Source organism: Heptranchias perlo, chromosome 19 (genome assembly GCF_035084215.1).
Source record: "Heptranchias perlo isolate sHepPer1 chromosome 19, sHepPer1.hap1, whole genome shotgun sequence".
Taxonomy (NCBI): domain Eukaryota; kingdom Metazoa; phylum Chordata; class Chondrichthyes; order Hexanchiformes; family Hexanchidae; genus Heptranchias; species Heptranchias perlo.
Genome location: NC_090343.1, coordinates 15,858,066 through 15,873,767, shown reverse-complemented (window position 1 = coordinate 15,873,767; position 15,702 = coordinate 15,858,066). Strand labels below are relative to the sequence as shown.

The 15,702-nt window shown below is 37.7% G+C and overlaps 1 protein-coding gene across 2 annotated transcripts in view; it reads left to right on the top strand.

The window, feature by feature from the left end:
* Window positions 1-15,328, top strand: part of rpn2 (ribophorin II) — a 49,643-nt gene extending 34,315 nt beyond the window's left edge. The window contains exons 15-18 of one of the 2 annotated variants that reach the window (XM_068000382.1): window positions 1,523-1,598; window positions 5,501-5,630; window positions 11,963-12,040; window positions 15,035-15,328. In XM_068000382.1, the coding sequence (XP_067856483.1) occupies window positions 1,523-1,598; window positions 5,501-5,630; window positions 11,963-12,014 (258 nt within the window). In that variant the 3' untranslated portion in view covers window positions 12,015-12,040; window positions 15,035-15,328. The remainder of the gene's footprint in view (window positions 1-1,522; window positions 1,599-5,500; window positions 5,631-11,962; window positions 12,041-15,034) is intronic. The other variant, XM_068000383.1, reaches the window with a different exon arrangement.
* Window positions 15,329-15,702: the final 374 nt, after the last annotated feature.

Here is a 15,702-nt window from a genome sequence, read left to right as displayed (position 1 = left end):
CTGTCAGATTATTTGGCTATATTGTACTTTAGAAACATTCAGACATGAAGCTGTGTTAACATCATTGCTCATGGTCCAATCACAATAGTTTCATGCATTTATTTGTTGGACACGTCATTAAGTGTCACAGTTCACCAAGCCTCTGTTTAAAAACAAAACAATATATGGAGGAAATGCAGATTTGTTGACTTTTAATTTTAATAGTACACAGATTTATATGTTTAAATAAATGGCTATTGCATGGGATTTCCTTTTGGTAACCATGATGTGTATATTGTAAATTGGAAAAAATAATCAAGAAACTGTAATCTGAATCTCATTCTGTGCATCCACTGGGTCTGTTGGTTTCCAAAGATTATTTTATCCTGCCTTAAAATGGTAAATTTGGGGCTAGTGATATTTCTGACCGCTGTTTTGTGTAGACATTTTTTGGGAACATGCCTTCCAAAAAAGCTATTGATGCATTCAGGATTATGCTCATGGATTGTATGCATTTTTCCTGCAAGAATGTAACCTTTTTTAAATTGTCTCCATTTTTGATAACTGTAAAAGCTGAGACTGCATGTGAATGTGTAAAATGAATAGTTGGCCATCACTAAAAGGTTTTATTCCTATGTTGAATCTCATTAACTGAGTACAATCCAAGTAAATGACATGTTTAATATCTGTTCCAGGTATAAAGGCTACTTTGTGTGGAGCTCTTTTTTTTTAAAAATGCTACAGAATAATGTATTGCAGTAAGAAGTAACATTGAATTGTAATGTCAGCATTATTTTTGTTTATGAAACGAATGACTCGAGTTGGAAGTGACTGATTTTTCTGAGGTGGTGCACGTAAAGAGCTTCTGCAAAGACTGGCACTGAAATTAAATCCCTACGATAATTAATGAAATCACTGATCGCCAGCAGTTAAGTCGAGTACACAAAAACTATAGACCCGGGTGTCTCCAGATGTCCAGGAGATGACATGCTGCTAATGCTACAAAATTGCAATCTTGATTTATTAGTAATTATATGGATTATTTACTTAGCTGCACAGAAAGGCAATTACAGAATCAAAATTTGTGACAAAACCTAAAGGCCACAATGCTTACAACTGTGTCTTCAGGCCTTAACTTTGAGATCATTGATCTTCCTTTGTAGTCCTATGTTCTTAGATGAATTGAGACATATTAAGAGAAGGGGTTAGTTTAAGAATGTCTGGCGAATGCTATTGCTAACCATTGTCTGCCTGTTGCCATACGGAGCCTCCCGCAGGAATTAGCATTACTGGTGGTTGGAGAGGGTGGTGTACAAGGTTGCATCACCTAATGGATGGGTCTGATGGATTTTCCTTGCCTTTTTTTTTTCATATGTTCATATTTAAAACTGTGCCAGTCCGAAGGATGTGATAATATGTAATTTTAAAGAAGGCATAATGTTAAACTCTAAATTGTGACCTACTTTGAGATGTGTTTGTGTTTTTAAAAGTTGTGCTTTGCTTTTGGACCTTGTGTATATATTTTTTTTAATGTTTTCTGCAGTGGATCAAACTTGGTGTCAACATCTCCAATTTCACCTTTTCTCCGAGTACCATCATCTTCCATTTAGGCCATGCTGGTGAGTTTTTTTATGCCTCTTAGGAAACTAAAACATTGCACAAATTGTCAAAATCTATCATATAATCTATTGTACACTAATTTTGGTACGCGGGCACACATTTAATTGAAAACTCATTATAAATACTTGTAATAGGTATTTTTGATATTGAAGGTGTCACACTAACCTGTCATAACTTGTGTCCCACACAATTGCTGCTATTCTATTGTGATTATGCAACCTGGCCTCTGCAAGTTCCTCAAAATGCTTTCTGAAAACTTTTTTCATCTGCCATTTATTTTCTCTAATTGAGATTTCAAATGTCCAAAATAAAGATTCAAACTAATCAAAACAAAAGTTGCATATGTCACAATAACACTGTTAAATTTATTCTCTGAATTGTCTTTTGAATCTTTTAATGTCTTCTTTAAAGTTTTTACTTGAAAACCTTAGTTTCTCTCTCAAACCTGGGCATGAACTTGATATTGTGCCTCGAGCTGTGACTGAGCTGAATTTGGATTGTGCAGCCTGAACATGTACAGAGCATTTAATTTCTCAAGGTGCATCAGTATCATTCAGTTAGCTGTACTGATGGACTATTGTAGAAGTTTCTGCTCAAAGGTTTTTCAAAATTATTTGAAGGAAAGCTAGAAAAGAAATTTCAAAACTTTTAGTCAGGTACAATAGATTTAGTGTTTGTTTCCTTAATGGGTGGGGGCTGGCTGTGTATCTGCATGCACAAGAGAAAGAGAAAAGATGACTTGATTACTGTTGTAGCTTTTGTTTTTTATACTATAAACTTCAAAAAAGTGCGTTAAGCTCAGAGAAAACATTTTCCTTATTGTAATTGAATTCAGTTTTCAAAAAAATTAGTTGAATTTTGAAACAAACCGTCTCTAATTATCTCACCTAATTATCATGTTATATTGACACAAAATGTAAACATTCTAATTACTAACAGCTGCCAGACACGGAAAGAAAGGCACTATGTCTTTCCCCATTTAATTTATGGGGGTATGGTAATGTAATGATTTTGTTGCTGGTCTAGTAATCCAGAGGCTTGGAATGAGGTTAAATCTCATTGTGGCAGTTTGGGAATTTGAATTCAGTTTTATTTTAAAAAGTGACCATGAAACTATCAGATTGTCGTAAAAACCCAACAGGTTCACTAACATCCTTTAGAGAAGGAAACCTGCTGTACTTACCCGCATGTTTGGCCAATATGTGACTCCAGTCTTAACTGCCCTCGGAAGTGGCCTTGCCAAGCCACTTGGTTGTATTAAACCGCTGCTGCAGTGGTTCAAGAAGATGGCCCACCACCCCTTTTCGGGGCAACTAGGGAGGGGCAATAAATGCCAGCCTTGCGATCGCCGCCCACATCCCAAGAATGAATTTTTCAAAAAAAAACGAAATTGTATTTTGAAAGCACTAATGTATTTTGATAATTACAATGTTTAAATTTTCTTATAGCTATGAGAGAGAAAGTGTATGTGAGTGAAAGACAGAGACAGACATAGAGATACACCTCCAAGAGCCAATCACAAAATGCCAAATTCAGTGTTTACAGAAATCCCTTAGAAAGTCTTAAACTGGTACTGGTAAAAGGATTTTCCCCTAACCAATGCTGCCAGGCCTATACGCTGCTCCTCCCATCGCCGCTAACAGACACCAGTAAGCCAAACCTCACATTTAATCCTCAATTCTACCAAACCGAACTGCAAGATCAAAGGACTCCCGATCCCCATAATGCCAGACTCCAGCAGTACTGCCAAACTCCAGGCTCCCATTCAAAGTCTACCAAATTCCCACGGCCATTCCACAATGCTGCTAAGGCACGGCACTACCCCCAGGTACTGCTAAACCCCCGCTCTCCCTCCCCGTTACTGCCACTTACAAAGGTCCTGAAAATGCGCTGCCATTCTGGCATAATTTTGATGGGTGTACGGTGGAAGCCAGGCCAGGACCTGGTTATACTTTGTGACAAGGTTTCTGAGATGGCCTGGTGAGGCTGGGACATGAGCCTGCCTCTTACACGGCCATTATTGTAAAAGGGAGCAGGGCTGGGGCAGGGACTCCCCACATCAGGAGTTCCTGGTCCTTCAAATGGCCCCAGCATAGGTATGCCTGGTCATATTACATGGGAAGCCCCTGGGGTTCTGAGGCCCGTACACTCAAAGATTTGGCCAACACATTCTATTTTACAGTTTTAAAGCAACCTTGGTAAGGCTGTGAGAGCATCTAAATTTTTCTTACAGGCGAGGGGGAAGCTGGCAGGCCACTAGTCAGGGTCTCTTTGGCTCCAGATGTTCCCCATGATTGCCAAAGTTGTGTAAATCACTGAACCTCCCCTGACCTCATGAACTTTGGCAGAGATGGTAGCAGAGGCCCAGAGTGGGATGTGCCATCCTGTGGAGTTTTGAAGTCCAGCTATCTACCTCCAATTGATGCATCTTGCATACTATCTGGCTGTGTATTCTCCACTTGAAAAATGATAAAGGAAGAAAATTAATTACAATGATAAAGGAATATATAAAGCCCAATCATGTTCAGTTTTCACAGAATAATGAACGGAGTTGTGAAATTCAATTCCCAAAACATCAGTAAAAATCCCATAATTTATTTATTTTTAAATGGAATTTGACTTCTTTGGTCACTAGATCAGCAGCCCACATTATCTTCTATACATGGCACAAATACCCCTATTATAAAACAGCGAATCCTCTGACCGTGAGCAATACCGTGGGAGATCTAGTAATTAAATATCTTGGGCGTAGTGTGCTTGCTTCCTCTAAGTGTCACTTTCAGTAACATTTTTCCCATCACACTTGACTCATTGCATCCCTTTTATGAAATAGTGTATCTTCTGAATCACGGTAAATAACATTATGGGAGATCTAAAATCCTAAATTGTGAACTTAGGCATTTGACTATCTCTACATGAAATAACCTCAAAATCAATTGAATGAGTAATTTAATAGCTTGACATTCAGCAATTGTGCAAAATTACATTTGCTTCAAACATACTTGTCACCCTTTTGTCCCGTGATTTATTAATTTTGACCATTCTACTTTCATTGAATCATTCTGTTTTTATTCCCTGATTTTATAAAATTGTTTCTTTTTTTTGTGCATCAAGGAAATGATACGTGTCAACTAATACAACTTGGTGGAATAGATATTGATGAAAAGAATGAACAAATCACAAGAAAACACATGCAACCATGGCAATAAAATTAACTTATTTAAACCCCAGTTCAGTACGTGCTTGTAAAAGTCAGCAACAATCCCCGGAATTGACTTTTGTAGACAGATAAGGGACCATTGAGTCTGCAAAGCCTAGATATTGATCTTAAATGGCACAAATATGTAAAGATTGAGCTGAAATCAAATTCTTTTTCAGTGCTTTCTTTTTATTTTATTGGTTTGAATCTATTCTGATTTGATAATCTGAGTCAAATTGTGACTTAAGACCAGGCCAATCTATATTTGGTGAGCTTCAGGCAGACAGTCAGTTGGCCTAATTGCAGACAAGCATTCATTGCTGTAATGCTGTAAAATTTGCAGCCTTGATCAGCTGGTCCTCCAAAGTGAAGTAGGTTACAGATTTGAGGCATTGTGGAGAAAATATGTTAATTGTCTTGTGTTTCAGAGAACTAATTAAATAAAATGCTACATACGACTAGCTGAAGTTTAAACATTTATATTTGTTAAAATGAGATTCTGAATGTAACTAGCAGTTTTTGATGAATTGAAGAAACCTGACGACCGTATATTGCATCATCACTTTGACCAGGCCTGTGAGTGATGTGCTTAGCTGTTTCTAGACTAGGTCCAATATTTGTTCAATATAAGCAACCTCTGTACCAATACCCCTGTTACACAAAGTCAGCCTAAAATATTCCCCTTCCCCTGTCCTCTTCCAGGTATGTTGGGACTCATGTATGTATACTGGACTCAACTGAACATGTTCCAGACTCTGCAGTATCTCGCTATACTTGGCAGCATCACATTCTTTGCTGGGAACAGAATGTTAGCTCAGAAGGCAGTAAAGAGGTAAGAAATTCTCTGTGTTCTTTGTAGCTGTATACCGAAAGCATTTAAAGGATTGATTATTTTTATCACTGTTGAAGTTAATATTTTATCGGTGTTTTAAAAAAAAAATGAAGCTTTTAACTCTCGCCATGCTAAATTGACAGGAACTGTATCCAGTACAAGTCGTACCCAGGTAAAGTGATCATGATTTGAAGGTCCCCAAATGATCAGTATGTCAGAAGGTGGCAATTCTGCAGTGCCCTGCCGTGCTGTGGGATTGCCACCTTCTGATTAGAATTTCAGCATAACTGGGATGATAGAAGACTTTGGGGAGTCCAGCACAGCCTTGATCAACCGATGTGTACTGAACAGTAAAATTGATGGATAATGCAGTTAATATAATTTTCCAAAGAGTAATTTTGAGCATGTAAGATCCTCAAGATCACTGAAGGCAGATTCCACTATTAGCAAAAAATAAATACTAATAGCGTTTAATATTTAAAATTACTATATCTAGGTATCTGCAATAGATTAAATATACAGTCTCCACTGCTTGTGTGAACGCAATCTGCCCACTATAGGCGATGGCCATTGCGTCCAAGTATGCACGGAGCATTCTTATTGGTGGAGTTAATTATCAAAAAGTTAAAGTTCAGTGCAATGTATTGTAATTATTCTCCCTAAAATACATTGTTCTAAAAAAGAAATGTAATCCCCCAAGCAAGAAATTATGTCAGCACTTATCCAGAGATAGTTTCAGCTTTAATAAAACTTGTGAACAGGGTGACCCAACACATGCAGCAAGCTGATGGTGGCCAGCTCCAAGTCCAGGCTGACGGAGGGTTCGCCATGAACCAGTCCAGCTCGGGCAAGTTTCGCTTCACCATGGTGACTGGAAAAGAAAACAATTTATTATAGGAGGTTTGGAGCTGACAATTATTGACATACTTGCCAATAAATCACTGGCCTCCAGCTGTTTCTGCCCGAAATAAACGGGGCACTAAAGATGCTATAACTGGCAACTTCGAAATTGACGTTATTGCAAATGGTAAATAGTTTTCGCTTTTTGGCCGATATAAACGACTGCCCGTTTTAAATGTAGGCGTTTTAAGTGGTGGGGACTGTAGTGTGACTTCACTGCAGTATATGCAATCACAGTGAACGTAGGTTAAAAGTTTTATTGAATTTAAGTCTGTGTAGCTGAAGCTTAATTCTGCAAGTGATGGTTCACTTGGTACTTACTCTTGAAACATAAAATACAAACACTATTACCTTACAATTATTTGCCGTTACGCCGAGGTCCTGATTGTTTCCAAACAAATTCAGAAATATTGATGTTGGACAAAACAGGTCAGAATTCCTGAGGAGATCTTTTGGGTGCAGTTCTGGAGTGGAGTGGTTCTTCAGCCCTCCTATGTTTTGCATGTAATTCATTGGCTGTGAAGTATTTTGGAACACCCTCAGGACGTGAAAGATGCTATATAAATGCCTGTTCTTTCTTGCTCTCTTGCAAATTAAGTATCCATGAGGAATGCATAGGATTAGCACAATGTCCGTTTACTGTTGGGACCTAGCTCTGACCATTGGGATGAAAGTTTCATCCCTTCTGGCTGGCAGTTTGATGCAAAATGATGATAGAGAATCCATACGGAGCATTAGTGTGGGGGAGAAAAGTGGAAGGGAATTCTAATGGCAAGGTATGGGATGTTCTTTCCAAGTTGAGGCAGGTGCAAGGGAGCTTTAGTTTCAACTTTTTGTACAACCTGGGAATGATTGACAAAGGCAGTGGTTACCCACAATGGAAAGGTGTTCCATCCTCCAGCACTGACACTCCTTGATGAATATAATTTTTGTAACAAAAAGCAGTAAGCAACAGAACAAAACTCTCTTCAGACAAAAATATAAAATGAATGGAATCTGTAGTGCTGGATTCCCATATTGGGGATTTGCATCCCATCCAGGGTCTGTGGGATGAAATTTTTCATTGTAATATAGCATTGAGTCATATCGAGGAAATAAATTGGCTGGAGGAATTAGTTCTTTTTTTTTGCCTCTTATCCGGTGATGGTCAGTTCTAAAAATGGCTGTAGAAATTTGTGGCCAATCTGACTCACCTTTTTATCTGAAGGATGATTGCTTGGAAGTAGGAAGAAAAGTGGAGCATTTTTGAAAAGATTGTGCCATAATGAGTTTATTTTTAAATATTGATATTTTTCAAATACTTTTCTCACTGCTGTTATAGAACTGTGAGGGAAAATGCAAAAAATGCTTTTAACATTGTTTTGTAGTACCTTTCAACACTCAGTTGCTACTTGACCCCTTCCTCAGCCAGTGTGATTGATATGCTGTGCTGAGCACCCCTGCTTAGTGTGTGTTTGTACACCGAACGTGCTACGCAGTTTAAAAATAAATGGCACTTCATTGTGTTGATTTTATACATTTGATATGTCATTTTGATGTATCCTGCTTCAGGAGCCTGAAATGTTACACAAAGATGTAACCATTCACTGTTATATTGAAGAATTTGAATAATCTGCGTTTTAAAGCTGTCTACTACTAATGTGGTTCAGTGGTCACTTATGCAATCAAACCAGTTACTTAGTGATACATGGCCTAATGAATGGTCAGTTTCCTCAACTACTGTTTCATTTTTCAAAATGGCGTATTTTCAAAAGCTGTTCACTTATAATTAGCCAAAGGAAAAGCATTTTCTACATTTTGTACCCACACAAATCAAATAAAAGTGATATTTGTACCCTTTGAGGACTGTGGCATTTCAGCTGCAAGGATGCAAATGTAACTTTTTTTATTTAGAGAATGCTAAGACTAGAAATTATGTGTTCCCTTAATTCTAGGCACTATTCAAAACTCACAGAATAGTGGTATTGTATATAATCTGTGTGCTAAAGCTTCATTCTTTGGTAAGCTCATTATGTAGAGCTTTCCTGTTGCATCCATTTAGAATAAATACACTGCAGTTTAATATGCAGTTAGGACAATCCATAGCATTTGAACTTAAGAACAACGTGCATTTATATAGCACCTTTTACATTGAAAAACATCCCAAGGCTCTTCACCGAGGTGTAATCAGACCAAAATAGATGGCGAGCCAGAGGAGGAGATACTTAGAAGGGTAACCAAAAGCATGGTCAAAGAGATGGGTATTAAGAAAGGTCGTAAAGCAGGAGGGGCAGAGGGATTTAGGGAGGGAATTCTAAGCATGGGACTTAGGCATGGTCTCGAGTGGTGAGGTATGCAGGAGGCCAGAAACAGGAGAATGGAGAGTCTGAGGGTGGTTTATGGGCTGGAGGAGGTTACAGAGATGGAGAGGGACAAGGCCATGAAGGGATTTAAACACAGGGATGAGAATTTGAAATTTGAGGAATTGGGGGCCCAGGTGCCAATGTAGTCAGTAAGGACAGGGATGATGGATGAACAGTACTTGGTGCAGGATAGGATATGGGCAACAGTGTTTTGGATGAGATGTTGAGGATATGGTGTCGGAAGCTCAGCTCAAGATCGAATAGGATGCTACAGTTCAAAACAGTCTGGTTCAGCTTGAAACTGTGCTCAGAGGTGGGAGGGGTATTGAATCAGTGGCAAGGGTACTAAAGCTGTCTACAGTGGCTTGTGCATCTGTTATTTGGCTTATATAGTAACTTGTGTACAGTAATGTTTTAGCGCTCAAATGTCTGTTAGCTTCGTCAACAAATGTTGGCTCATAAGCTATATCTAGAATTTCAATGTATTTGATTTTCTATTTCATTGATACAAATTTGCACCTACAAAAGAATCTTGGAATAATGGGATTGCTTATGTGCTATAGCATAAGCATTTTTAAAATATATTTCTGATATGTCAGAGAGCTTTGTATTTTCAGTTATACAGAATGTGGTTTTATATGCTTTGAAAATTCTGAATTACAGGAAATTTATGTACATGATGCTTCTCGTTTTTAAAAATCTTAAAATACGTGACCATGGATTTATAATTTCTGTATTTATACCATGCACTAATATGCTGCTTGCCCTTTAAAAGCAAGTTTTTGATTTGTCTGTGATCATTACCTCCGCTTTTTCTGCTCCCCCTTTACCCTCTCTCTTGAAGGCAATGATGTGTGAAAGTCATTCAACAGCACTTTGTCCAAGTGTAAGTTACCATTCTTCACGTGAACCTAGACAGTGAGTTTGCTAGGCTGTTCAACCATAGTGACACACACAGCCAAGCCAAAATCTGTTAACTGAATGTCAGATAAAGATGAGCAGCGGACAGTTTTTCCCCATTTTGGGCCAGGGACACTGGTCCAAACTGTAGTGACCGTTATCACCCTGAAATTAATTACCATAGCACAGATCAAGGATCAAACCTGCACCACACTACACAATCTAACTTCATCCGTTGAGCTCATGAGGGGGTGAGAGTTCATAGAATCATACAGCACAGAATGAGGCCATTAAGCCCATTGTACTTGTGCTAGCTTTTTGAAAGATCTATCCAATCAGTACCACTCCTCCGCTCTTTCCGCGTAGCCCTGCAAATTTTTTCTTTTCAAGTATATATCCAATTCCTTTTTGAAAGTTACTATTGAATCTGTTTCCACCATCCTTTCAGGCCATACATTCCAGGTCATTATTCGCTGCGTAAAAGAAATCTCGTCTCCCCTCTGGTTCTTTTGCCAATTATCTTAAATTTTGTCCTCTGGTTACTGGCCCCCCTGCCAGTTTCTCTGTAATTACCCTGTCAAAACCCCTCATAATTTTGAACACCTCTACTAAATTTCCCCATTCCCTTCTCTGGTCTAAGGAGAACAGTCCCAGCTTCTCTAGTCTCTCCACATAACTGAAGTCCCTCATCCGTGATATAATTCTGGTAAATCTCCTCAGTACCTTCTCCAATGCCTTGACATCCTTCCTAAAGTGTGGTGCCCGGAATTGGACACAGTACTCCAGCTGAGGCCTAACCAGTGATTTATAAAGGTTTAGCATAACTTCCTTGTTTTTGTACTTTCTGCCTCTATTTATAAAGCCATAGCTTTTGTATGTTTTTTTTTTAAAACAGTTTTATCAACTTGTCCTGCCCTTCTGTTCCCTCTGTTAATCTTTATAACCAAACAGGGTAACTATTAGAAGTAAATGTTTGTTTATGCTGCAGGCTGCTTTGTCCGCAGATGACTGATCATGTCGTGTTGATGAATTCCTGTTGGTTGTATAATTTTAGAAATGCAGCTTGAAGGTATTGTAGGTATTTAGAAATAGATTACCTGTGTTGGCTCATAGGAACTTGTGAGCCACGGGGGAAGTTCTTTTTAAAGTCACCCAAGGTGCAGTGTTTGAAAATGGAAGGATGCAAATGATAAGTTTCTTGTGATATTTGACAGTTCTTTAGTATCTTCTAAATCAAAATAAGACTAATATACTTCAGTGGTTAGTTTGTCCAGCAAAAGTAGAGAATTTTGTTCTACAGCATTTTATTGGAGAACAAGTTTGGGCTCAACTCTGATGCTCCCCAAGGTCAAATAGCTCACTGAGGCTCACACATGATAGCAGTAGGAATGCTACAATTCATGACAGTGCCTCTGGCTTAGGGAAAGGAATTGGAGGGCACGGTTCCTGCTTGTAATTGTTATCCAGCGCTTCTGCTGGAAGTACATATGTACGATGAGGACAGAATGGGTCCTGCTGTGATGCCCCAATGGTTGAATATCTTACCAATAGCTACTGTCAATACATAACAGCCCCTTGGGCGAAGTAACTGAGGATGCCAATGGAACCATATTCTAGTGAACACCTGGAGACTGACCGAAGAAGATTGTCAAGGGACAAGAAATGGCCACTTGGTGAGGTACTGGAGGGGCTGCTGCAATCCTAACATGAGTCAGTGCCTTCAGGAGAGGAGAAAACTGGGAGTGGAAATCACTGTTTTCTTTTATATCCATTATGGCTTGTTGAAACAATATCTATAACTCAAGTTCACATCTAATTAAAATAGTTTTTTTGTTTAAATTTGTTCAAACGAAGTGTGTACGCGATGAAGAAAAAAAAATCAAGTGTCTGCAATAGCAGCCTCTCCAGCAGCTTGTTTTAATAGTAGGCGATACATTGGAAATCTTGCGATTAAAAATGAAATGACTTAGCATTAGTGTCACTAATAAACCTCCAGGGATTGGTAGAAACCATCCATGTGGGCTTCAGTGCTTTGACCTTTTAGTGTGTACAGTTGTGAAGCCTCAACCTATCATCAGTGGCATTTCAGTGGAGATTGTCTTATTCTGTGAACTTTAATACTTTGAATCATATTGCTCTGTCCTTAAGACCTTTGTCTTTCTAAATCTATATTCCTCTCTCCTTTGCCAGGATTGCAGCAGAACAAAGCAGTAGATTGGCAAAATATAGGACTCTTCGGTAGAAGGGTTTCTAATCAACTTAACCCAAGTAAGGGTTTTAAGTGCATCGGTTGTGTACATATATGTATGTGGAAAATTAGCTTATCTGATATGCATGAACCATTAAACATTTCCCATTCCACTGTGCATGACAAAAGACGTGTTACTGAAGTTAGTGGTAAAACTACATTAATTTTACATGCTCATTATTAAAGTTAATGTTGTTGTTGTTGGGATCATCCAGTCCTCTCATTAGATGCGATTTGGACCAAAAGTGCAGTTGCTGCCAAGCAGTGAATGACCTTGTTTGGAAGTTCGATACTCGTTACAAACAGAATTTCTTTACATCTTATTGATCAGATACATAAGGGTCAGGTTAGAATTGGAAGCAAAAATATTGCAATGCTGTAGGTTTGAGGTGCCAAAGTGCAAATTGTTTTGATATATTCCCATTTACAATTACTTCCCATTGTTGAACATAGGATTATATTTAAAGATTAGCATAAAATAGCAGCTTGACATTGAAGAGTTATGTCTGCTGTAGAAAATTAGTAGCTTTCAGTATATTCATAGAATCATACAGCACAGATGGAGGCCATTTGGTCCATTGTGCCTGTGCTGGCTCTTTGAAAGAGCTCTCCAATTAGTGCCATTCCCCTACTCTTTCCCCATAGCCCTTCAAATTTATTGCTTTATAATACTGTTTTATTAAAGTTAACTAACCTAGATACATGATAAATATTTCTGGAGTTGGATAAGGGATGTAGGGAGTAAATCTAGAAAGGAATGAAAAATATAGTGACTCGTGACATTGCAAGACATTCTTGAAAATGCATGCTATAATTTGTACTAATTTGGTCAAGAACAGGAAAGCAGGAACTAAAAATGCAATAAGGATTAGTATTTCACAGTAATGATCTGAGACTGTACAATGATCAGTTAACTTAATGGAACCGACAATAAACAATATTTGGACACTGAAGCTAATGAATTTGCAACAATTTGATCATACTTGTTTGATGAGCCGTACTTGTCCTTAATCCTGGTTCTGTTGAATGGGGCATGTTTCTCCTGAGTTGATTATAATCTGCTGCATGTTGTCTTGCATGCTACATTTTTATGTTTAAACTTCATATTTGGTCATTTGTACTGTGCTCCATTTATATATTTTTCAAATTGCTAATAGGACACAGGAAAAGCAATAGTTATAAACATTTTGCCATCCATGTGAATTGACTTGAATTAATGATCGTTTCAAGGTCTAGTATTTAACTTTTCTAGATGAAAAGAATCAGATTCCATTTCTAGTAGAAAAGATTATTGAAGATATCCTTTGCTTAAAAACTTGGTGGCTGCATTAAGTAGAAACTCAAAATATAGCAAAGATTGCATTCTGTAGACTGAGGTGATTTAAGAATTCAGTATCTTTAGCTTTTGAGTTTAATTTTTGCTTGTAAGGTGCCACTTCAAGTTGCATTTTACCTAATTTGACAGTAATTCCACTAATTTGAAGTATATACGGCCTGGCGTTTGTTTGATGGAACAGCCGTGTGCTTATTACTTTGTAGACATAATCCAATTTACTGAAGCCAAATTTGTGGACATTTTTAATTAACTAATCTTGGCTCAGTTATGTGGTTTTTAACAACAATGCAACATTCTTATATGCCAGTAAATTCAGACTGCATAAGCACAAGGTTAATTTTGTTGGCCACTGCTCAGATTTTCATTTACCACCTTCTTAAATCATATTTTAAAAATCTCATAGCATTTGGAAAGTTTGAGGCAAGTGAACAATAATAATTGCATTGCTTTTCAGAATGGGTACTAATAGCAGTATTGTTGCAGGTTAAAATCAATTGGCTTGAAGAGGTGCAACCTGAACTCGCTATTGCTCTGAGATCTTTCTCTAGAAAGAATATTATTGCAGGGAGTGACTTGCATGTTGCAGAACTTTTGGTGCTTCTCAATGTCTTGATCTGGTTCCAGTTAATTATTTTGCATAATAGAACCCCCAAAGTTCCTTAGTTTTCTAAAAATGTCCTGTTGTCTTGTTGAAATTTTGCTGCACAAACTACGTGACCGGATGAGAACACATGGATCCTACTTTACAGTATTGCTATAAATCTTTAGGGTTTTTTAAATAAGTTGCCTTTATGTAAATGAAATTCTAATGAACTTACTGTATGAACCAGTGTTATAGTGGATGTATTGTACTTCGATTTTTTTTTCTTGAATATCAAATGTTCAGTGCATCCCATTTATTCAAATGAATTGCTGATCAGTTCTGTGTCAATTTTTCATGCACACAAAAACAATATCAGTCAAATTCAAATGTTTGGATCGCTTACTAAATGAGCAATTTAGTTAAACCTGCATTAAACAAAAGGTGAGTAGACTATTTTAAGCTAATGTTAATGTAAAATGGTTTCTCTCGAAGACTTCTGAAGGGAAACCACATTTTGACCATGTCACTTTTTCACACTGACAGATTGAAAGTGACCTCAACAGGGACCCACAGTAATTTTTAAAATCATGAGATCTCTGGTTTGGTTAATGTGAAGCAGTAAGGGCAGTCATGTAGTTTACGAAATGTGGCTATTTAACCTTGTGTTTTAAAGCTCTGACCTCATCATACCTAAATTCCTAAGATTGTATAAATTGTCTATTAGAGATATGTTTTGACTGGGAAGTTTGGCTGTTCAAAGCAAACATGTTGCAATGTGGATAGGTTAAGTATGACAAACTGCACTTAAAATGAAATCATCCATACCTGTGGAAGATAATTAAGGGCTAGGTTCAGAATTTGTTCAAACTCAGTGTCTGAGCTAGAAAAGTAAATGATTTGTTGATTAGCATTGTCTTAAAAGGATTTACTACATTTTTGGTTCAGGAGAAATGGTCAGTCATTGACCAGCAGAAAAAGGAATCTAGCACATTAGCTGTTCTCGTTATTTTATGTAACTGTGACTTTAAGAGCCATGTGACTTTAAGAACTGATGGTGATTTTCTTGGCTAAATATATCTGGTTTTCTTGTTTTAGATCAGGGAATCAATAGAAGGCCATGAAAAGGAAAAATCTGAAGATGAAAAATATTTCTAAAGCCTGAAGATTGCCACCAAACTTTGAAATCTGATTGTAATTTCCTTTTTGAAGTGGTGACGGTATTTTTTTTTAAGTGCACTGACTTTTGGTCCATATGAGGCCACCTCTGATTTTTGCAAGTAATTGGCTGCACCTCAAACGTGTGCTGGCTTCCCTTTTGGCGCTCTCTGATGGTACATGTTTTGTAATATCAGTTATGTTTTCTGCAATAAACCTGAGCGGGAAATGAAATATTGTCACCACCTTCTTTGAAGTGTCCACATCATTCTTCTAAAGTTCCGCTTGAGCACACCCTACTGAAATGTTTGCTGTCACTTGTTTTACAACATGACTATCTGACTGTCAGCCAGCATTGACGGCTTATCCCTTAAATTTATATAACTTAAAGTAACAGTTGATCAATACACAATAAAAAATGCAGATGAACTTAGCATTTCAAGGATCAAAGTAAAACTTGCATTTAGGTAGCACATTTATATTCTCTCAAACATTTTAAAGTGTTTCACATACATAGAGTTAAGTTGACATTGTGACTTATGTAGGCAAACGTGCCAGCTGCATCAAGATGCTAATGTTTTTGGTGCTGGTGGTTGAAGGGGAAATGT